The 23865-nt window shown below is 49.4% G+C and overlaps 1 protein-coding gene across 6 annotated transcripts in view; it reads left to right on the top strand.

Moving 5' to 3' along the window:
• The first annotated feature begins 216 nt into the window (after positions 1-216).
• HDAC8 (histone deacetylase 8) overlaps positions 217-23865 on the top strand; it is a 404217-nt gene continuing 380568 nt past the window's right edge. Inside the window, exons 1-2 of one of the 6 annotated variants that reach the window (XM_063937018.1) lie at positions 217-487; positions 16347-16399. In XM_063937018.1, the coding sequence (XP_063793088.1) occupies positions 428-487; positions 16347-16399 (113 nt within the window). In that variant the 5' untranslated portion in view covers positions 217-427. Of the gene's footprint in view, positions 488-704; positions 883-932; positions 957-16346; positions 16400-23865 lie in introns of those variants that run through there. The other 5 variants (XM_063937021.1, XM_063937022.1, XM_063937020.1 and 2 more) reach the window with 5 other exon arrangements.

The raw sequence follows: 23865 nt of genomic DNA, 5'->3' as shown, positions 1-23865 counted from the left end.
CCCCAGCATCCACTAGGACGTCAGAGAAATATATATGTGTCAGGTCTGGGACTAAGGGTGGTCGACAAACCTTAGGTCGACGACAGTTTGCCGACACACCTTAGGTTGACACATCAGAAATTATTCATTACGGCACAGCAAGTGGCTATATAGGATCCGTATATAGCACAGCACCAACATCTTCCTGTGCTGCCCCTCCCTCCCGGAGCGGCAGCAGCAGCAGCGGGGTAGGAGGCTGTTATGTCTCCCCGCACACAGGAGCTCACGTATCCGTCCGCTGTGTGTGCAGGGCTGATAGTCTCCCGGGAGCAGCAGGCCAGCCGGTTCTACACTCTCGCTCCCCGCTGACAGCTTGTTAGAGACACACACTTCCTGGACGGACACGCGTTTACAAAGCTCCTCAGCGGCAGGGGTCGCTGCAGGGAGCATGTCTCGTCCGGGGTTCGGTAATCTGCAGTGGTGCGTACCGCTTTTCATCGAATCTCGTGTAAGCAAAACAAAGGGCATACAAATGTACTGTTCTGTATTACAAACCTAAATGTCAAACACCTAGCAAGTTATAATGCCGTGCAAAATGTAATGCAAATACATAAACTAATAGCGAACATATGACAGGTTTGCTACATTTACTACTTGGAAAGACAGTGTTTGTTGTTGAACATTATTTTTCTTATAGTATGAGAATAGGAACGCTTGTGTTCCTGCTTTGTTGTATGGGGGATGGGTTTGAGCACGGACTGGTTACTATAGTCCGGGCCCGCCCGGGTGCTGCACTGCTCTGTCGGAGCACACATAATGGAGGAAAGGCTTCCCCCATCTTACATCTATAGCCCGGAGTTGGTGCAGTTGTGCGACAATGTGCTAAGCAAAGTTCCCCGCAGGGTAAGATGTGTACTGTATGTTCCACTACAGGCGGGATCTGATGTCACCAGAGACGGAGAGTAGGGATGGATCCTGTAAGTGCTGAATGAAGCCTGGTGAAGGATAATGCAGGAATTTACAACGATGCTGAAGTTAGCTTCTTATTCGGGCAGCTTCTTATTCACTTCTTATTCAAGCTCTAGCTTCTTATTCACTTCTTATTCGAACGCCAGCTTCTTATTCAGATCATTCAGTTTTGCAAGGGTTAATGAGTCTTGGGTCACAAATTTGACACCTGAAATCAACACAGTAGGTTCCCTTACATATTACCCACTTGTATTTTGCCTGGCCCAACACTGTTTTGGGCATGAAATACACTGGCAAAGTGGGCACACACACCATATTTTACCATTTTGAATAAGTAGCTGTAGTGTTGCAAGGGTTAACCAGTCTTGGGCCACAAATTTGACACCTGAAATCAACAGAGGGTGGTCACTTGCATGTGACCCACTTGTATTTGGCCTGGACCAACGCTGTTTTGGGCATGAAATACACTGGCAAAGTGGGCACACACACCATATTTTACCATTTTGATGAAGTAGCTGTAGTTTTGCAAGGGTTAACCTAGGGGTGGGCAACATGCGGCCCGCGAACCGATCCTGCCTGGCCCGCTGTCCCCCACCAGTGCGCAATGACAAGCGGCCCGACTGGCTGAGCCGCTTGTCATTGCGCTACAGCAGCTCCGAGAGACGCTGCGCCGCTGAGGAAATCCCGGTCACGTCACAGGGGCTGCTGACCGGGATTTCCTTTCCGACGTCTCAGGCGCTGGGCGGTGCGGGGGGCGGATCCACATCAAGAAGAGTGTGGATCTGTACAGTGGCCAGCGGATCTCTCATGCGGGCAGCGTGCAGCGGGAGCTGAGCTCTCCAGCGGGCAGCGGATCATCTGGGCAGCGGGAGCTGATTTGTCCTTAAAAAAACAACAACTCAAAGGTTGGTAAATTCATAGCTGGCGCTGCCTGTTGAGGGGGGCTGGGGTCCCGAGTAGGGGGAGTAAACAGCAACCTGTGTCCAGGGAGGGACGGAGTCTGTTGTTTAAAAGCTGCTTTATGGGTCCAGGGGAGGGGGGGTGGGCGGCATAGAGACTGCCATATAAGTTCAGGGGAGGGGGGGGATAGAGAATGCCCGATCCCACCCACTCTCCCGCCAGAGCCCAGACACCACCCCCTCAGGTTACACTGAGCGTCCCAACAACAGGCGCGCAGTTTACAGTGCAGCCTGACCAGTGACCACCCCCTACCCCTGATGGAGTGTGAGCCGCGGGCAATACTGCCCGATCCCCCTGCTGCCACCGGAGTTAATGGTGAGCCGCGGGCTGTAATGCCTGACCCCCCTTCCCATCTCCATGTCGCTGCTGCAATTTAAAGCCGTCCTCCAGATCTTGAGCATGTGACCCACAGGCTGTAACGCCCGATCCCCCCGCAGCCGCAGGAGTTTACTGTGAGGTTGAGCCGTTATGCCCGAGCCCACTCCCCCTCTCACTGCCAGCGCAGCATCTTAAAATCCAACCCACCCAAAAAGCTTATAGTGACCTGTGGGCTGTAATGCCCCACATCCGCCCCCACTCCTCCCTGCCACAACTTAAAGTCCACCCCCACCAAAGCTGACAGAGAGCCATGTCTGTAACGCCCGATTACCCCCCTCCTCTCAAAGTTGTGTGTAAAATGGGCTCTGTCTGCCGTAATATGTAAAAGGAGGGACTCTGTCTGCCGTAATGTGTAAAAGGGGGCTCTGTCTGCCGTAATGTGTAAAAGGGGGCTCTACCTGCCGTAATGTGTAAAAGGGACCTCTACCTACTATGCAGAGTAATTTGAATAATAGAGGCTGTTGTGCAGCCTAATATGAATCTGTATTGTTTTGTGGCCACGCCCCTTCCCCATGAAGCCACACCCCTATATTTTTGGCACATGCCTATGGCGGCCCTTGAATACTCAGTGGAAAGTGTTAAGTGGCCCTTCAGCTGAAATAATTGCCCACCCCTGGGTTAACCAGTCTTGGGCCACAAATTTGACACCTGAAATCAACAGAGGGTGTTCACTTACATATGATACACTTGTATTTTGACTGGCCCAACGCTGTTTTGGGCATGAAATACACTGGCAAAGTGGGCACACACACCATATTTTACCATTTTGAATAAGTAGCTGTAGTTTTGCAAGGGTTAACCAGTCTTGGGCCACAAATTTGACAACTGAAATCAACAGAGTGTGGTCACTTGCATGAGACCCACTTGTATTTTGCCTGGCCCAACGCTGTTTTGGGCATGAAATACACTGGCAAAGTGGGCACACGCACCATATTTTACCATTTTGAATAAGTAGCTGTAGTTTTGCAAGGGTTTTCTAGTCTTGGGCCACAAATGTGACCCCCGAAATCAACAGAGGGTGGTCACTTACATATGACCCACTTGTATTTCTCTAACGTCCTAGTGGATGCTGGGAACTCCGAAAGGACCATGGGGAATAGCGGCTCCGCAGGAGTCTGGGCACAACTAAAAGAAAGCTTTTAGACTACCTGGTGTGCACTGGCTCCTCCCACTATGACCCTCCTCCAAGCCTCAGTTAGATTTTTGTGCCCGGCCGAGCTGGATGCACACTAGGGGCTCTCCTGAGCTCTTAGAAGAAAGTATATTTTAGGTTTTTTATTTTACAGTGAGACCTGCTGGCAACAGGCTCACTGCAACGAGGGACTAAGGGGAGAAGAAGCGAACCTACCTGCTTGCAGCTAGCTTGGGCTTCTTAGGCTACTGGACACCATTAGCTCCAGAGGGACCGACCGCATGGAACTGGCCTTGGTGTTCGGTCCCGGAGCCGCGCCGCCGTCCCCCTTACAGAGCCAGAAGCAAGAAGAAGTCCGGAAAATCGGCGGCATGAAGACTTCTGTCTTCTCCAAGGTAGCGTACAGCACTGCAGCTGTGCGCCATTGCTTCTCATACACACTTCACACTCCGGTCACTGAGGGTGCAGGGCGCTGGGGGGGGGGCGCCCTGAGCAGCAATAAAAACACCTTGGCTGGCAAAACAATCACAATATATAGCCCCAGAGGCTATATATGTGATAATTACCCCTGCCAGAATCCTTAAAAAAGCGGGAGAATAGTCAGCGAAAAAGGGGCGGAGCTATCCCCCTCAGCACACTGGCGCCATTTTTCCCTCACAGTTCCGCTGGAAGGAAGCTCCCTGGCTCTCCCCTGCAGTCTACACTACAGAAAAAGGGTAAAAAAGAGAGGGGGGGGCACTAAATTTAGGCGCAGTAAATATTATAGCAGCTATAGGGGACATAATTCAGTTAGTCCCTACAGTATATAGCGCTCTGGTGTGTGCTGGCATACTCTCTCTCTGTCTCCCCAAAGGGGTTCTGTGGGGTCCTGTCCTCTGTTTAGAGCATTCCCGGTGTGTGTGCGGTGTGTCGGTACGGCTGTGTCGACATGTTTGAGGAGGAAAATTATGTGGAGGCGGAGCAGATGCCTGTAGAAGTGATGTCACCCCCTGCGGGGCAGACACCTGAGTGGATGGTTTTATGGAAGGAATTACGTGCAAGTGTCGACTCCTTACACAAAAAATTTGACGACATGCCAAATACGGGACAGCCGGCTTCTCAGCTTGTGCCTGCCCAGGTGTCTCAAAGGCCATCAGGGGCTCTAAAACGCCCGCTACCTCAGATGGCAGACCCAGATGTCGACACGGATACTGATACCAGTGTCGACGACGATGAGTCTAATCTAATGTCCACTAAGGCCATTAGCTGCATGATTGAGGCAATGAAAGAGGTGTTACACATTTCAGATTTAAACCCAGGTACCACAAAAAAGGGTATTATGTTTGGGGAGAAAAAACTACCCGTAGTTTTTCCCCCATCTGAAGAATTAAATGACGTGTGTGAAGAAGCGTGGGCTTTCCCTGATAAGAGATTGATAATCTCAAAAAAATTACTAATGGCGTTCCCTTTCCCGCCAGAGGATAGGGCACGTTGGGAAACACCTCCTAGGGTGGATAAAGCGCTCACACGTTTGTCTAAAAAGGTGGCACTTCCGTCTCCGGATACGGCCGCCCTGAAGGAGCCTGCGGATAGAAAACAGGAGGCAATCCTAAAGTCTATGTATACACACACAGGCATTATACTTAGACCAGCTATTGCGTCAGCATGGATGTGCAGTGCTGCCGCTGCGTGGTCAGATTCCCTGTCAGAAAATATCGACACCCTAGACAGGGACACTATTCTGCTAACCATAGAGCATATAAAAGACTCAGTCTTATACATGAGAGATGCACAGAGGGAGATCTGCCGGCTGGCATCTAAAATAAGTGCATTGTCCATTTCTGCTAGGAGAGGCTTATGGACCCGGCAGTGGACAGGGGATGCAGATTCCAAAAGGCACATGGAAGTTTTGCCTTATAAGGGTGAGGAGTTATTCGGGGATGGTCTCTCGGACCTCGTTTCCACAGCGACAGCTGGGAAGTCAGCATTTTTACCCCATGTTCCCTCACAGCATAAAAAAGCGCCATTTTATCAGGTACAGTCCTTTCGGACCCAGAAAAACAGGCGAGGAAAAGGCGGGTCCTTTCTGTCCAGAGGCAGAGGTAGGGGAAAAAGGCTGCAACAAACAGCTAGTTCCCAGGAGCAAAAGTCCTCCCCCGCTTCTTCCAAGTCCGCCGCATGACGGTGGGGCTCCACAGGCGGAGCCAGGTACGGTGGGGGGCCGCCTCAAAAATTTCAGCAATCAGTGGGCTCACTCACAGGTGGATCCCTGGATCTTTCAAGTAGTATCTCAGGGGTACAAGCTGGAATTCGAGGCGTCTCCCCCCGCCGTTTCCTCAAGTCAGCCTTGCCAGCAACTCCCTCGGACAGGGAGGCTGTGCTAGAGGCAATTCACAAGCTGTATTCCCAGCGCGTGATAGTCAAGGTGCCCCTACTTCAACAAGGACGGGGTTACTATTCCACACTGTTTGTGGTACCGAAACCGGACGGTTCGGTGAGACCCATTTTAAATTTGAAATCCTTGAACACATACATAAAAAAATTAAAGTTCAAGATGGAATCGCTCAGGGCGGTTATTGCAAGTTTAGACGAGGGGGATTACATGGTATCCCTGGACATCAAGGATGCTTACCTGCATGTCCCCATTTACCATCCTCACCAGGAGTACCTCAGATTTGCGGTACAGAATTGCCATTACCAATTCCAGACGCTGCCGTTTGGTCTGTCCACGGCACCGAGGGTGTTTACCAAGGAAATGGCGGAAATGATGATACTCCTTCGAAGAAAGTGAGTTTTAATTATCCCATACTTGGACGATCTCCTAATAAAGGCGAGATCCAAGGAGCAGTTGTTGGTAGGAGTAGCACTATCTCAGGAGGTGCTACACCAGCACGGTTGGATTCTAAATATTCCAAAGTCACAGCTGGTTCCGACGACACGTCTACTGTTCCTGGGAATGATTCTGGACACAGTCCAGAAAAAAGTGTTTCTCCCAGAGGAAAAAGCCATGGAGCTGACGTCTCTAGTCAGAAACCTCCTGAAACCAAAACAGGTGTCGGTGCATCACTGCACGCGAGTCCTGGGAAAGATGGTGGCTTCTTACGAAGCAATTCCTTTCGGCAGGTTGCATGCCAGAATCTTTCAGTGGGACCTGTTGGACCAATGGTCCGGATCGCATCTTCAGATGCATCGGCTAATAACCCTGTCTCCAAGAACCAGGGTGTCTCTATTGTGGTGGCTGCAGAGTGCTCATCTTCTAGAGGGCCGCAGATTCGGCATACAGGACTGGGTCCTGGTGACCACGGATGCCAGCCTTCGAGGCTGGGGGGCAGTCACACAGGGAAGAAACTTCCAAGGACTATGGTCGAGTCAGGAGACTTCCCTACACATAAATATTCTAGAACTGAGGGCCATTTACAATGCCCTAAATCAGGCAAAATCCCTGCTTCAAAACCAGCCGGTACTGATCCAATCAGACAACATCACGGCAGTCGCCCATGTAAACCGACAGGGCGGCACAAGAAGCAGGACGGCGATGGCAGAAGCCACAAGGATTCTCCAATGGGCGGAAAATCACGTGTTAGCACTGTCAGCAGTGTTCATTCCGGGAGTGGACAACTGGGAAGCAGATTTCCTCAGCAGACACGATCTCCACCCGGGAGAGTGGGGACTTCATCCAGAAGTCTTCACACTGATTGTAAATCGTTGGGAACGGCCACAGGTGGACATGATGGCGTCCCGCCTAAACAAAAAACTAGAGAGATATTGCGCCAGGTCAAGGGACCCTCAGGCGATAGCGGTGGACGCTCTAGTGACACCGTGGGTGTACCAGTCGGTTTATGTGTTCCCTCCTCTGCCTCTCATACCAAAGGTACTGAGAATAATAAGAAAACGAGGAGTAAGGACAATTCTCGTGGTTCCGGATTGGCCAAGAAGAGCGTGGTACCCGGAACTTCAAGAGATGATCTCAGAGGACCCATGGCCTCTGCCGCTCAGACAGGACCTGCTGCAGCAGGGGCCCTGTCTGTTCCAAGACTTACCGCGGCTGCGTTTGACGGCATGGCGGTTGAACACCGGATCCTAAAGGAGAAAGGCATTCCGGAGGATGTCATTCCTACGCTGATTAAAGCCAGGAAAGATGTAACTGTAAAACATTATCACCGCATATGGCGGAAATATGTTGCTTGGTGTGAGGCCAATAAGGCCCCAACAGAGGAGTTTCAGCTGGGTCGATTTCTGCACTTCCTACAGGCAGGAGTGTCTATGGGCCTAAAATTAGGCTCCATTAAGGTGCAGATATCGGCTCTGTCGATTTTCTTCCAAAAAGAACTAGCTTCACTGCCTGAAGTTCAGACATTTGTAAAAGGAGTGCTGCATATTCAGCCCCCTTTTGTGCCTTCAGTGGCACCCTGGGATCTCAACGTGGTGTTGAATTTCCTAAAATCACATTGGTTTGAACCACTGAAGACCGTGGATCTTAAATATCTCATGTGGAAAGTGGTCATGTTATTGGCCTTGGCTTCGGCCAGGCGTGTTTCAGAATTGGCGGCTTTGTCATGCAAAAGCCCTTATCTGATTTTCCATATGGATAGGGCAGAATTGAGGACTCGTCCCCAGTTTCTCCCTAAGGTGGTATCAGCTTTTCACTTGAACCAACCTATTGTAGTGCCTGCGGCTACTAGTAACGTGGAGGATTCCAAGTTGCTGGACGTAGTCAGGGCCTTGAAAATTTATGTTTCCAGGACGGCTGGAGTCAGGAAAACTGACTCGCTATTTATCCTGTATGCTCCCAACAAACTGGGTGCTCCTGCTTCTAAGCAGACTATTGCTCGCTGGATTTGTAGCACAATTCAGCTGGCGCATTCTACGGTTGGACTGCCGTGTCCTAAATCAGTAAAAGCCCATTCTACAAGGAAGGTGGGCTCATCTTGGGCGGCTGCCCGAGGGGTCTCGGCTTTACAACTTTGCCGAGCTGCTACTTGGTCAGGGGCAAACACGTTTGCAAAATTCTACAAATTTGATACCCTGGCTGAGGAGGACCTTGAGTTCTCTCATTCGGTGCTGCAGAGTCATCCGCACTCTCCCGCCCGTTTGGGAGCTTTGGTATAATCCCCATGGTCCTTTCGGAGTTCCCAGCATCCACTAGGACGTCAGAGAAAATAAGATTTTACTCACCGGTAAATCTATTTCTCGTAGTCCGTAGTGGATGCTGGGCGCCCGTCCCTAGTGCGGATTGTCTGCAATAATTGTACATAGTTATTGTTAATAACGGGTTATTGTTATGAGCCATCTGTTGAGAGGCTCAGTTTTGTTTCATACTGTTAACTGGATATGGTATCACGTGTGATTGGTGTGGCTGGTATGAGTCTTACCCGGGATTCAAAATCCTTCCTTATTGTGTCAGCTCTTCCGGGCACAGTATCCTAACTGAGGCTTGGAGGAGGGTCATAGTGGGAGGAGCCAGTGCACACCAGGTAGTCTAAAAGCTTTCTTTTAGTTGTGCCCAGACTCCTGCGGAGCCGCTATTCCCCATGGTCCTTTCGGAGTTCCCAGCATCCACTATGGACTACGAGAAATAGATTTACCGGTGAGTAAAATCTTATTTTTGCCTGGCCCAACGCTGTTTTGGGCATGAAATACACTGGCAAAGTGGGCACAAACACCATTTTATAAATTGCCATTTTGAATAAGTAGCTGTAGTTTTGCAAGGGTTAACTAGTCTTGGGCCACAAATTTGACCCCTGAAATCAACAGAGAGTGGTCACTTGTATGTGACCCACTTGTATTTTGCCTGGCCCAACGCTGTTTTGGGCATGAAATACACTGGCAAAGTGGGCACACACACCATATTTTACCATTTTGAATAAGTAGCTGTAGTTTTGCAAGAGTTAACTATTCTTGGGACACAACTGTGAGACCTGCAATCAACAGAATGTGGTCTCTTACATATCACCCACTTGTATTCTGCCTGGCCAAACATTGAATATGTAGCTGTAGTTTTGCAAGGGTTAACTAGTCTTGGGCGACATATTTGATACCAGAAATCAAGGGTTAGATCAGCTCCTTATCGCACAGGGGAGTCATAGAGAGCCTATGTTGAGTTAAAGTTGTCTGAAGTTAGCTCCTATCCTTGCTTGAAGGAAGCTATATTCCGCAGGATTGGGGTGACGGCCAAACTGAGTAAAACCTGGTTACAGACAGATAAAAACTCCTCTCAGTGGGTAGTGGAAGTGATGGCTCTAGACGGGTCTGGGACTCTAGGTCGACCAGAAAAAGGTCGACACACCTTAGGTCAACGCCAATTGATCGACACACCTTAGGTCGACATGGACAAAAGGTCGACAAGGACAAGGTCGACATGAGTTTTTTATGTTTTTTTGGTGTCGTTTTCTTCGTAGAGTGACCAGGAACCCCAATTAGTGCACCTCATCACCTTGCTTCGGTCATGGTGCCTTCACTCCGCTCCGCTTGGCACAGATTACCGTTCCAATCGTAGTCCACGTGGATGAAAAGGTTCCAAAAAAGAAAAAAATTGTGAAAAACCCATGTCGACCTTTTCCCATGTCGACTTTTTGTCCATGTCGACCTAAGGTGTGTCGACCAATTGGCGGCGACCTAAGGTGTGTCGACCTTTTTGTTGTCAACTTGGAGTCCGGATACCCTCTAGACCAGGCTATACGGGTATTAGACTGTGGTGTAAAACACTGGGCCTTTGCAGGCTGAGCCCCAGACAATTGAGGAGCTAGCAGTGGTGATTGAGAGGTACCTGACCCTGGGAAATTTTAATAAAGCCAAGCAAGGGTTACAGCCAGTACCTAAGCCCAATACCCAGATTCCCATTGTTAAACCAAACAGCCCGTCTCCAGTCATATGTTTTGATTGCAGAGAGTCCAGTCATGCACAGCGGTACTTCCTAAAGCAGGGTGAGCTAGTGGATTGCAGCTCAGGGAAAACAGCACAACCTGTATTCAGTATGGCGCCTGGAATTATTTCCCCAGCTGAAACTATTGTTTCATCTGATGGTACAGATTGAAGGCTGGGATATCTGGGCCTTGGTTGATACTAGCAATGAATTGTCTATCATCTCTGCTAACCTGGTTCTTCCCAGGTCTGGCCAGGTTGTGCTTCTGGTAAAGATGCTATGTATACTTGGTGACATAGAAGAATGCCCATGAGTGCACCTGCCGGTGGTGATTAAAGTAAGACCAGTAAAAATGGTAGTCACAGTAGCTTCCAAACCTTCTTATCCACTAATCCTGGGCCAGGACTGTTGCAGGAGTTTGTTACCTGGCATGACATTGGCAGACAGACAAAGGTTAAGCTGTCAAAGGGGGCCAAGATCTACTGGAAGCCAAGGTTGTATGACTGTAAAGCCCTCTCTTGCCAGTGAGATTGAGACACATTAGTCCCCCATTTGCGAAAGAGTGTCTTTGCAGGACTTTAGGCGAGATCAACATAACAATGGCAACTTGTCCAATACTTTTTAAAATGTGGTAGTGGTAAATGGTAAGGCAAACTCTGCTTTACCACCTGAAGGTGTACCTTACTTTATGTGAAAAACAATTTGTTTTACCTTGTAACTTATTTGCAAGGTAAAAGGTTAGACCAGTTGCTGATTCCCCGAAAACATGAGCAGCTGATATTGAGGGCGGCTCACATGCATTTATGGGGTGGCCATTTAGGGGAGAAGAAAACTCTCCAGCGTATCCAGCTATGGTTCTCCTGGCCAGGCATTCATGCTGCAGTAAAAAAATACCCCAGACAGAATTTAGGGCGACCTTGGTTTTCCTGACTATAATTTCCATGCCTATTGAGCCAAGTTTTATAGATCTGATAGGGCCAGTAGAAAAATCGGATCATGGGCATCAGTATATATTGGTGACGGTGGACTACTCCGGGTACCCGGAGGCCATACCACTATGTAACATGAAATCTAGCACTATTGTCCGAGAGTTCTTGATGCTGTATACCCGTCTAGGAATACCAATAGAGGTCCTGACCGACTAAGGTACCCCTTTTGTGTCTAAATTAATGAAATACCTGTGTCGCCTGTTAAAGGTGGATAGAATTACCATTTCGGTTTACCACCCGCAGACAGACGGCTTGGTTGAATGCTTTAACAGAACCCTTATGCAGATGATGAAAAGGGCACTGTCACAGGAGAAGCGAGATTAGGACCTACTCTTACCTTAGCTAATGTTGACAGTTTGAGAGGTACCCCAAGCCTCTTTTATTATTATTATTATCCTTTATTTATACAGAGACTTTATATATAGACTGTATGGGGTTTAGACCCTTCAAACTCCTCTATGGTAGACAACGCAGAGGGATACTAGATCTATTAAAAGATGGGTGGGAGCTGCAATTGTCCCAAGGGGATGCGGTCAAGATCCCGCCGGACAGAATCCCGGCGGTCAAAATACCGACGCCGGAACACCGACCGGCACAATCCCGACATATTCTGCCTCCGTGGGTGTCCACGACACCCATAGAGGGAGAATATAAAAGTGTGCCGAGCATAGCAAGGCACCGTGCCTGCAGTGTGGCGAGCGAAGCGAGCCTGCAAGGGGCTGCGTTCTGCTCGCCACCCCTGTCGGGATGGTGTGGTCGAAATTCCGGCGTCGGTATTTCGAACGCCGGGATCCCGTCCAGCGGGATTTAGTACTGATCCCGTCCCAAGAGCCTAACATCGTTCAGTTTGTGTCCCAATTGTATGGCTGTCTAAGGCAAATTGCGCCACTTCTGACCAAGCATATGGTAAGAGCTCAACAGGATCAAAAACGCAGTCATGGCGTTACTGCTGTCAACCGGACTCTCAATAGGGGCAACAAGGTACTGATACTTGTGTCTAGGTACGGCAGGAAGGTAGAAGGAAAGAGGTAAAAGTCTACCATGTGAATTTGTTGAAGCCTTGGAAAGTGCCAGTCATCCCTCTTTAGTGGCCATGAAAACCCCAGAATGTCAGGTGCCTACTGAAGTAACTTTGAGTCCTAGCCAGAAACAAGAAGTGGTAATCTTTGTAGCACAGTACCAGGTTGTGTTCTCTGCCCTCCTGGGGAAAACTAAAATCATACAGCATGACAATGTTACTCCACCCGGGGGGGTGATAAAGCAAAGGCCGTATTGTATATCTGAGGCCCAACAGGCAGCAGTAAAACGGGAACTGGCAGTGATGCGGCGCTTGGGGGTCATAGAGTAGTCAAACAGTGAATGGAATAATCCCATTTTTTTTTTTTTTAGAGCCCAAGCCTTTTGGAGCTTTGAGATTCTGTAATGACTTCAGATAGTTAAATAAAGTTCCTCTGTTTGATTCCTATCCTATGCCCTGGGTTGATGAACTGGTAGAAACTTAGCAATAAGCCAGTATCTAACTACGCTAGATTTACTGAAGGGGTACTGGCAAATTCCTCTGATGGAAGCCGCCAAAGCAACAACAGCCTTCTGTACCACAGTGGGTTTGTTCCAGTCGAACCTTCCAAAGGTGGATGCAGTGTTACAGTCTCTACAGGCACAAGGGTTCACAGCTAACCTGGAGAAGTGTGCCATCATAACTGTGGAGGCAAAGTATCTGGGGTATATTGTATGCCAAGGGTAAGTTAAACCTCAACCCAGCAAGGTGGAAGCAATCTTCACATGGCCTAAGTAAAATGTATGTCGCAACTCAGGATATTCTTTGGTCTGGTGGGCTTTTATTGTAGGTTCAGGGGTGGAACCTGCAGCGGTGCAACCGGTGCAATGCACCAGGGCCCCTCCACGATGAAGGGGCCCACAGCCGGAGGCACTACAATGAGTCAAACTGACTCATTACATGCCATCTGCAAGCCGCCGGTTCCCCTAAACAGAATGAGGCTGAGCTGGTGTGCAGAGCTGCAGTCTGGCCAGAGGGGGAGGAGGATGCAGTGGAGAAGTCTGGAGCAGGAGAAGGGGCCATCTTCCCCTCTCATTCACAGGCAGCCCAGCGGTTTCTTTTTGCTACCGGAGCCGGAGCATCACGTGACCATGCGGCTAAACTGTAGAGTATCTGAGGTAGTGCAGCAGCATTCCTTGTAAGGTGGTAAGGCAGCTGTGTGTTTATTTTTATTTTATTATACATTTTTCTAATTGTACATCCTGCAAACTCAGAATCGCGGACCTCGAAGAGGCGGAGCCTACATTGAGGGGGCGGAGATTGGGAGGTGGTGGGCGGGGTTGTTACAGTAAGATGGTCTCTATGCAAATAGTAATGGTGACTGTGCAGTGACATATAACATACAGCACAGCATAGAGTGACTCCACTAAGGCGGCCAGGCACAGGGTCATGTGTTGTCACCCAGGGTGCATGTGCTGCTGCTGGCTGCATGATGCATAGTGTGGACATCTGTCTCCATGGGCCTTGTGTATCCTTGTACAAAGGAATTGTCCCATCTTTATACAGTGAGAAGTCTCCTGAGTTTTTGTGGGAGTTGGATACAATTGGCCGACAGTTATCGACAGTTATATTGATATTCATTATGTCGACATGAAAAACTGTCAACAAACAGTCCCTTGAGATATAGCAGTTTCGTACTTTATACCGGTGATAGCAGTGCCTTTTTCTGGATCACATTGCGTTGGCGATGTCTCAGCAGTGTTCTGGTGAGTATTTTCCCCATTATCCCTAATCCCTAAACCTTTCCCTAGTTGCTAACCTTAACCTTTTCCCCTCCCCACAGCCTAACCCTAGCCACCACCCCAGTGCCTCACCCCACACCCAGCAGCCTAACCCTAAAACTTTACCGTAGTGCCTACTATATTGGCGTTGCGTATAAAAGGAGCTCTACTGTGTGGCGTAATGTGTATAAGGAGCTCTACTGTGTGGCGTAACCTGTATAAGGGGTATTACTGTGTGGTGTAACGTCTATAAGAAGCACCACTGTGTGGCGTAACGTGTATAAGGAGCACTATTGTGTGGCGTAAAGTGTATAAGGACCATTACTGTGTGTTGTAACGTGTATAAGGAGCTCTACTGTGTTGCGTAACATGTATAAGGAGCAGTACTGGGTGGAGTAACGTGTATCAGGAGCACTACTGTGTGGTATAACGTATATTAAGAATACTACTGTGTGGCGTAACATGTATAAGAGGCACTACTGTAAGTTGTAATGTGTATAAGGAGCACTACTGTGTGGCGTAACGTGTAGAAGGAGCTCTACTATGTGGCGTAATGCGTATAAGAAGCAGTACTGTGTGGCATAACGTGTTTCAGGAGCACTACTGTGTAGCGTAACGTATATAAGGAGTACTACTGTTCAGTGTAATGTAATGTAAATCGGTGTAATGTAATAAGGTTGCACTACTGTGTGGCATCATTTGAATTGGTGGTACTATTGTGTGCCCACACCCCTTTTCAATGAGACCATGCCCTATTTTTTGACACATGTTTTGGATCTTGGGGGGGGCTGGGGATACGCATTTTGTTGCACCTGGGCCCACCATGGTCTTGTTCCGCCACTGCGTAGGTTCATGCGCGAATTTGCCACAGGGCTGCATCATTCACTGAATGTAGCACATCTACAATCATGTACTGACATGCGGGTGGATGCCCAGCACAGAGCTAGTTCGCCCCGCATGACTGGCCCTAGCTTCCCCCTCGCACAGGTACAAAACCATTGCACGGTGTCGATGATTTTGTACCTGATGAGTAGCTTCCTGCCAGCAAAGCTCCTGCTCGCTGGCAGTCCGCTACTCGCCACATCCCGGGTCGCAGAGGCTGTGTGTAACACCACTCAGCTGCCTCGGCCCCCCCCCCCAGTCCAGATAGGCCTCCGTTGTCCAGACCGTGGTTCCAAAGCCGGTGGCGATCAAAGCCCTGAGAGATGCGGATAGAATCTCACTGGGCTCCCGGAGTGCGCACTCCACAAAGTAAATCAGACTGTGATCGTTGCCGCTGCAGTGATGCAGTCTGAATTACCCCCTAGGCCCCCAGAGACTACTTTGCAGAATTTAAGTAAAGCTTTGTGTGCAGAGCCTGTATTGCAGGCACCTGCTTTCAGGTGTCAAATTTGTGGCCCAAAACTAGTTAACCATTGCAAAACTACAGCTACTTATTCAAAATGGCAAAATATGGTGTGTGTGCCCACTTTGCCTGTATATTTCATGCCCAAAACAGCGTTGGGCCAAACAATATACAAGTGGGTGATATGTAAGTGACCACCCTCTGTTGATTTTAGGTGTCAAATTTGTGGCCTAAGACTAGTTAACCCTTGCAAAATTACAGCTACTTATTCAAAATGGCAAAATATGGTGTGTGTGTGCCCACTTTACCAGTGTATTTCATGCCCAAAACCGCGTTGGGCCAAACAAAATACAAGTGGGTGATATGTAAGTGACCACCCTCTGTTGATTTCAGGTGTCAAATTTGTGGCCCAAGACTAGTTAACCCTCGCAAAACTACAGCTACTTATTCAAAATGGCAAAATATGGTGTGTGTGCCCACTTTGCCAGTGTATTTCATTCCCAAAACAGCGTTGGGCCAAACAAAATACAAGTGGGTGATATGTAAGTGACCACCCTTTGTTGATTTCAGGTGTCAAATTTGTGGCCCAAGACTAGTTAACCCTTGCAAAACGACAGCTACTTATTCAAAATGGCAAAATATGGTGTGTGTGCCCACTTTGCCAGTGTATTTCATGCCCAAAACAGCGTTGGGCCACACAAAATACAAGTGGGTCACATGCAAGTGACCACCCTCTGTAGATTTCGGGGTTCAATTTTGTGGCCCAAGACTAGTTAACCCTTGCAAAACTGAATGATCTGAATAAGAAGTGAATAAGAAGCTAGAGCTTGAATAAGAAGTGAATAAGAAGCTGCCCGAATAAGAAGCTAACTTCAGCATCGTGAATTTACATGTGCTGCGGAAATTATTAGTATTATTATTGGGAACCTTTACAATGCAGTTTTATGTTTTCTAACTCAGACATTTGCTTTTCAGGCCAGCATGGTGCACTCCTTGATAGAAGCCTATGGACTGCTTAGAGAAATGAGGTGAGCTGAAAGCATAATGTAACTTCTTGCTACTGTAGATTCACTAGATTACAGGTCTTTTAAATTTAACGGACCATTGAGCGATTACATTTCTCTGACGTCCTAGTGGATGCTGGGAACTCCGTAAGGACCATGGGGAATAGACGGGCTCCGAAGGAGACTGGGCACTCTAAAAGAAAGATTAGGTACTATCTGGTGTGCACTGGCTCCTCCCTCTATGCCCCTCCTCCAGACCCCAGTTAGAATCTGTGCCCGGCCAGAGCTGGGTGCTCCTAGTGGGCTCTCCTGAGCTTGCTAGAAAGAAAGTATTTGTTAGGTTTTTTTATTTTCAGTGAGATCTGCTGGCAACAGACTCACTGCTACGTGGGACTGAGGGGAGAGAAGCAAACCTACCTGCTTGCAGCTAGCTTGTGCTTCTAAGGCTACTGGACACCATTAGCTCCAGAGGGTTCGACCACAGGGCCCGTCCTCGATCGTCCGTTCCTGGAGCCGCGCCGCCGTCCCCCTTGCAGAGCCAGAAGACAGAAGAAGTGACGAAATCGGCGGCAGAAGACTCCGGTCTTCATTTAGGTAGCGCACAGCACTGCAGCTGTGCGCCATTGCTCCCACAGCACACCACACACTCCGGTCACTGTTGGGTGCAGGGCGCTGGGGAGGGGGCGCCCTGGGCAGCAATTAGATTACCTTTTTGGCAAAAATGCACATAATACAGTTAATAAACTGTATATCTGCAAAAACCCCCGCCATTAATATTATACAAAACGCGGGAGAAGCCCGCCGCTGAGGGGGCGGGGCCTTCTTCCTCAGCACACCAGCGCCATTTTCTCTTCACAGCTCCGCTGGAAGGACGCTCCCCAGGCTCTCCCCTGCAGTATCCAATACAACAAGGGTAAAAAAGAGAGGGGGGCACATAAATTTAGGCGCAATTGTGATAATAAGCAGCTATTGGGAAAAATCACTCTTTTTAGTGTAAATCCCTGTGTTATATAGCGCTCTGGTGTGTGCTGGCATACTCTCTCTCTGTCTCCCAAAAGGACTTCTGTGGGGTCCTGTCCTCAGTCAGAGCATTCCCTGTGTGTGTGTGCGGTGTGTCGGTACGGCTGTGTCGACATGTTTGATGAGGAGGGTTACGTGGAGGCGGAGCAAGAGCCGATAAGTGTGGTGTCGCCCCCGACGGGGCCGACACCGGAGTGGATGGATATGTGGAAGGTATTAACCGACAGTGTCAACTCCTTATATAAAAGGTTTGATGACGCAGCAGCCTTGGGACAGCCGGCATCTCAGCCCGCGCCTGCCCAGGCGTCTCAGAGACCATCAGGGGCTCATAAACGCCCGCTAGCTCAGATGGCAGACACAGATGTCGACACGGAGTCTGACTCCAGTGTAGATGAGGATGAGACAAATGTACAGTCCACAAGGGCCATCCGATGCATGATTACTGCAATGAAAAATGTATTGCACATTTCTGACATTAACCCGGTTACCACCAAAAAGGGTATTCTGTTTGGGGAGAAAAAGCTGCCAGTGACTGATCTGATGAGTTAAATGAATTGTGTGAAGAAGCGTGGTGTTCCCCTGATAAGAAACTAGTGATTTCTAAGAGGTTACTGATGGCGTACCCTTTCCCGGCAACGGGTAGGCTACGTTGGGAAACATCCCCTAGGGTGGACAAGGCGCTCACACGCTTATCAAAAAGGGTGGCACTGCCGTCTCAGGATACGGCCGCCCTAAAGGAGCCTGCAGATAGAAAGCAGGAGGCTATCCTGAAGTCTGTATACACACACTCAGGTACTATACTGAGACCTGCAATTGCTTCAGCATGGATGTGTAGTGCTGCAGCAGCATGGTCTGATACCCTGTCAGACAACATTGATTCCCTCGAAAGGGATACTATTTTGCTAACCATAGAGCATATAAAGGACGTCGTCTTATATATGAGGGATGCACAGAGGGACATTTGCCGGCTGGCATCTAGAATTAATGCAATGTCCATTTCTGCCAGGAGAGTATTATGGACTCGGCAGTGGACAGGTGATGCTGATTCTAAAAGGCACATGGAGGTTTTGCCTTATAAGGGTGAGGAATTGTTTGGGGACGGTCTCTCGGACCTCGTATCCACAGCAACAGCTGGGAAGTCGACTTTTTTACCTCAGGTTCCCTCACAGCCTAAGAAAGCACCGTATTATCAAGTACAGTCCTTTCGGCCTCAGGAAGGCAAGCGGGTCAGAGGCGCATCCTTTCTGCCCAGAGGCAGGGGTAGAGGAAAGAAGCTGCATCAGGCAGCCAGTTCCCAGGAACAAAAATCCTCCCCTGCTTCCACTAAGTCCACCGCATGACGCTGGGGCTCCACAGGTGGAGCCAGGTGCGGTGGGGGCGCGTCTCCGGAACTTCAGCAACCAGTGGTTTCGCTCACTGGTGGATCTCTGGGTTGTACAAGTTGTATCTCAGGGATACAAGCTGGAGTTCGAGGCGACTCCCCCTCGCCGTTACCTCAAATCAGCCTTGCCAGCTGCTCCCAGGGAAAGGGAGATAGTACTGGCGGCTATTCACAAGCTGTACCTCCAGCAGGTGATAATCAAGGTTCCCCTCCTTCAACAGGGACGGGGTTACTATTCCACAATGTTTGTGGTACCGAAACCAGACGGTTCGGTGAGACCCATTCTAAATTTGAAATCCTTGAACACTTATATAAGGAAGTTCAAGTTCAAAATGGAATCGCTCAGGGCGGTTATTGCAAGCCTGGAAGAGGGGGATTTTATGGTGTCGCTGGACATCAAGGATGCTTACCTGCATGTCCCCATTTACCCACCTCACCAGGAGTACCTCAGGTTTGTGGTACAGGACTGTCATTACCAATTCCAGACGTTGCCGTTTGGTCTGTCCACGGCACCGAGAGTATTTACCAAGGTAATGGCCGAAATGATGATACTCCTTCGAAAGAAGGGAGTTATAATTATCCCGTACTTGGACGATCTCCTTATAAAGGCGAGGTCCAAGGAGCAGTTGTTAGTCAGCGTAGCACTATCTCGGGAAGTGTTGCAACAGCACGGCTGGATTCTGAAATGATTCTGGACACAGAACAGAAGAAGGTGTTTCTCCCCGGGGAGAAGGCCCAGGAATTGTCATCTCTGGTCAGGGACCTCCTGAAACCAAAACAGGTGTCGGTGCATCAGTGCACGCGGGTCCTGGGAAAGATGGTGGCTTCTTACGAAGCAATTTCCTTCGGCAGATTCCATGCAAGGATATTTCAGTGGGATCTGTTAGACAAATGGTCCGGATCGCATCTTCAGATGCATCGGTTGATCACCCTGTCCCCGAGGGCCAGGGTGTCTCTGCTGTGGTGGCTGCAGAGTGCTCATCTTCTCGAGGGCCGCAGATTCGGCATACAGGACTGGGTCCTGGTGACCACGGATGCAAGCCTCCGAGGATGGGGGGCAGTCACTCAGGGAAGGAACTTCCAAGGACAGTGGTCAAGTCAGGAGACTTCACTACACATAAATATACTGGAACTAAGGGCCATTTACAACGCCCTGAGTCAAGCAGAGCCCCTGCTTCAAAACCAACCGGTGCTGATTCAGTCAGACAACATCACGGTGGTCGCCCATGTAAACCGCCAGGGCGGCACAAGAAGCAGGATGGCGATGGCAGAAGCCACAAGGATTCTTCGATGGGCGGAGAATCACGTCCTAGCACTGTCAGCAGTGTTTATTCCGGGAGTGGACAACTGGGAAGCAGACTTCCTCAGCAGGCACGACCTCCACCCGGGAGAGTGGGGACTTCATCCAGAAGTCTTCACGCTGATTGTAAATCGTTGGGAACGGCCACAGGTGGACATGATGGCGTCCCGCCTCAACAAAAAGCTAAAATCATATTGCGCCAGGTCAAGGGACCCTCAGGCGATAGCTGTGGACGCACTAGTGACACCGTGGGTGTACCAGTCGGTTTATGTGTTCCCTCCTCTTCCTCTCATACCCAAGGTACTGAGGATAATAAGAAAGAGAGGAGAGGAGTAAGAAGAACTTGGTACCCAGAACTACAAGAAATGATCTCAGAGGACCCATGGCCTCTGCCTCTCCGACAGGACCTGCTGCAGCAGGGGCCCTGTCTGTTCCAAGACTTACCGCGGCTGCGTTTGACGGCATGGCGGTTGAACGCCGGATCCTAACGGAAAAGGGCATTCCAGATGAAGTGATTCCTACGCTGATAAAAGCTAGGAAGGATGTGACAGCAAAACATTATCACCGCATATGGCGAAAATATGTTGCTTGGTGTGAGGCCAGGAAGGCCCCAACAGAGGAATTCCAGCTGGGTCGATTTCTGCACTTCCTACAGTCAGGGGTGACTATGGGCCTAAAATTGGGGTCCATAAAGGTCCAGATTTCGGCCCTCTCTATTTTCTTTCAAAAAGAACTGGCTTCACTGCCTGAAGTTCAGACGTTTGTTAAGGGAGTGCTGCATATTCAGCCCCCTTTTGTGCCTCCAGTGGCACCTTGGGATCTCAACGTTGTGTTGAATTTCCTGAAATCACATTGGTTTGAGCCACTTAAGACCGTGGAGTTAAAGTATCTCACGTGGAAGGTGGTCATGCTGTTGGCCTTGGCCTCAGCTAGGCGTGTGTCAGAGTTGGCGGCTTTGTCATGTAAAAGCCCATATCTGATTTTCCATATGGACAGGGCGGAATTGAGGACTCGTCGCCAATTTCTCCCAAAGGTGGTATCAGCGTTTCATTTGAACCAACCTATTGTGGTGCCTGCGGCTACTCGGGACTTGGAGGACTCCAAGTTGCTGGACGTAGTCCGGGCCCTGAAAATTTATGTTTCCAGGACGGCTAGAGTCAGAAAAACTGACTCGCTATTTATCCTGCATGCACCCAACAAGCTGGGTGCTCCTGCTTCGAAGCAGACTATTGCTCGCTGGATCTGTAGCACGATTCAGCTGGCACATTCTGCGGCTGGACTGCCGCATCCTAAATCAGTAAAAGCCCATTCCACAAGGAAGGTGGGCTCTTCTTGGGCGGCTGCCCGAGGGGTCTCGGCTTTACAGCTTTGCCGAGCTGCTACTTGGTCGGGTTCAAACACATTTGCAAAATTCTACAAGTTTGCTACCCTGGCTGAGGAGGACCTTGAGTTTGCTCATTCGGTGCTGCAGAGTCATCCGCACTCTCCCGCCCGTTTGGGAGCTTTGGTATAATCCCCATGGTCCTTACGGAGTTCCCAGCATCCACTAGGACGTCAGAGAAAATAAGAATTTACTCACCGGTAATTCTATTTCTCGTAGTCCGTAGTGGATGCTGGGCGCACGTCCCAAGTGCGGACTCTCTGCAATACATGTATATAGTTATTGCTTAACTTAAGGGTTATTGTTATGAGCCATCTTTTGAATGAGGCTCAGTTTTTTGTTCATACTGTTAACTGGGTATAGTTATCACGAGTTGTACGGTGTGATTGGTGTGGCTGGTATGAGTCTTACCCTGGATTCCAAATCCTTTCCTTGTAATGTCAGCTCTTCCGGGCACAGTTTCCTTAACTGAGGTCTGGAGGAGGGGCATAGAGGGAGGAGCCAGTGCACACCAGATAGTACCTAATCTTTCTTTTAAAGTGCCCAGTCTCCTTCGGAGCCCGTCTATTCCCCATGGTCCTTACGGAGTTCCCAGCATCCACTACGGACTACGAGAAATAGAATTACCGGTGAGTAAATTCTTATTTTTGTTAGGTGTTAGAGTAGTATGAAGGGAATCGGTATGAGATTGCGGTGGTCGTAATACCGACCGCCGGATCCCGCTGGTGAAAAGACCGACAGGGGTGAGTAAAGGGGTGTTCTCCCCCCTTAGTGCCTCACCCTTACTCCCGTCCCCACTGTCTAAACCTGTCCCTCCCTTCCCCACAGCCAAACCCTAACTACCCTCCCCAGGGTGCCTTACCCTAACCCACTTGCTCCTACCTAAACCTAAAATCATGGGTATACTGTATTTACAGTTGGGATGCTGGTATCGGTCTCCTGAGCCATTCTGAGTTCCAACATCGGTATTCTGAAGGGTGTTGGGATCCCGACAGCTGGCATGTTGACCAAATTCTGAGTTATGACAAAAACATAAGCAAAGGTTTACTAACATCTGTAGAGGGTCGTAGTGGAACCTTGTGTCAGGTTGAATTTGCTCATATACAGTATGTCATCTCTTTGTAGTTTACAAAATTTTGTTCTCCAGAGGAAAAAAATACTCCTCTTTTCTCTAGCATCCTTAAGGAATATTGGGGGAAACTAGTACGATGGGGTATAGATGGGGTCCAAAGGAGCCAGTGCACTTTAAATTTATTCAGCTGGGAGTGCTGGCTCCTCCCCTCTATGCCCCCTCCCACAGACAGTTTAGAAAAAAGTGCCCTCAGGAGAGGATGCACACTCTGCAGCTCCAGAGAGTTTTCTTCAATTTCTTTTAATCTTTTATTTTCGGTATGCTGTCTGGGCAAATGCATACCTGCACCGTGGGAGTTAGGGGGGGACGAACGGTCACCGGCCTTGCAAGGTGCAGAGCCGCTTCCCCGTTGCAAGACCACTGTCCTGAGGGGTTGTTGTTTAGCGGGGCACTGCGCCTTGGCTGTCACAGCCCCTGCAACCCGGACCCACCTAACGTTGCCTGAAGGTGACATCAGTGCTGAGTACAAACCGGGGGCCCGCTAGGGGGACCCCCGGTTCAAAGTGCGGCTGACCACTGGCGTGGTGTACGGGACCTTCCCGGGGGGGGGGGGGGGGGGGGGGGTTGGTTATAGTTCCGCTAAGATCCCCGTGTAGAACTAGCACAAAAGGGCTTGACTAGCACTTGTGTGATGTTTTAAGCTTAAAAGGAGACTTTTGCCAGTAAAGTATATGTATGTATCTCCGGCGACATAGAGGGGGACGTGAGGTGTTTTGGCGCATTCCTCTGCTTACTGCAGCACACACAGCGCTTCCTGATCCTCAGACACGCTGGACATCTGGTACAGGGTGTAGCAAAGGGGGAGAGCTGCTTGTGTACACTATCCTGATCCTATCTAGGACAATAATTGTTAGTGTTTACTGTATTATAGGGAGCTGACAGCCTCACTGGGGCTGTGCAGCTCAGTGTGTGCTGGTGTTCCCTCTCTGTGGGTGTCATTCCGAGTTGATTGCTTGCAGACGATTTTCGCAGCGCGGCGATCATGTATAAAACCGTCAAAACTGCGCATGCACCGCAAATCACAGGCACGTTGTACGGGTACAAAAGATCGATGCTGGGCGATGGATTTAGCTAAGATTCCATTCGCACAGACGAACGCAAGGTGATTGACAGAGGACGTTTATGGGTGTCAATTGACCGTTTTCTGGGAGTGTTTAAAAAAACGCAGGCGTGTCCAGGCATTTGCAGGGCGGGTGTCTGATGTCAATTCCGGCACCAAAAAGACTGAAGTGATCGCAAGAGCTGAGTAAGTCCAGAGCTACTGTGAAATTGCACA

Source organism: Pseudophryne corroboree, chromosome 8 (assembly GCF_028390025.1).
Source record: "Pseudophryne corroboree isolate aPseCor3 chromosome 8, aPseCor3.hap2, whole genome shotgun sequence".
Lineage (NCBI taxonomy): Eukaryota > Metazoa > Chordata > Amphibia > Anura > Myobatrachidae > Pseudophryne > Pseudophryne corroboree.
This window is presented reverse-complemented; position numbering and strand designations above follow the sequence as displayed.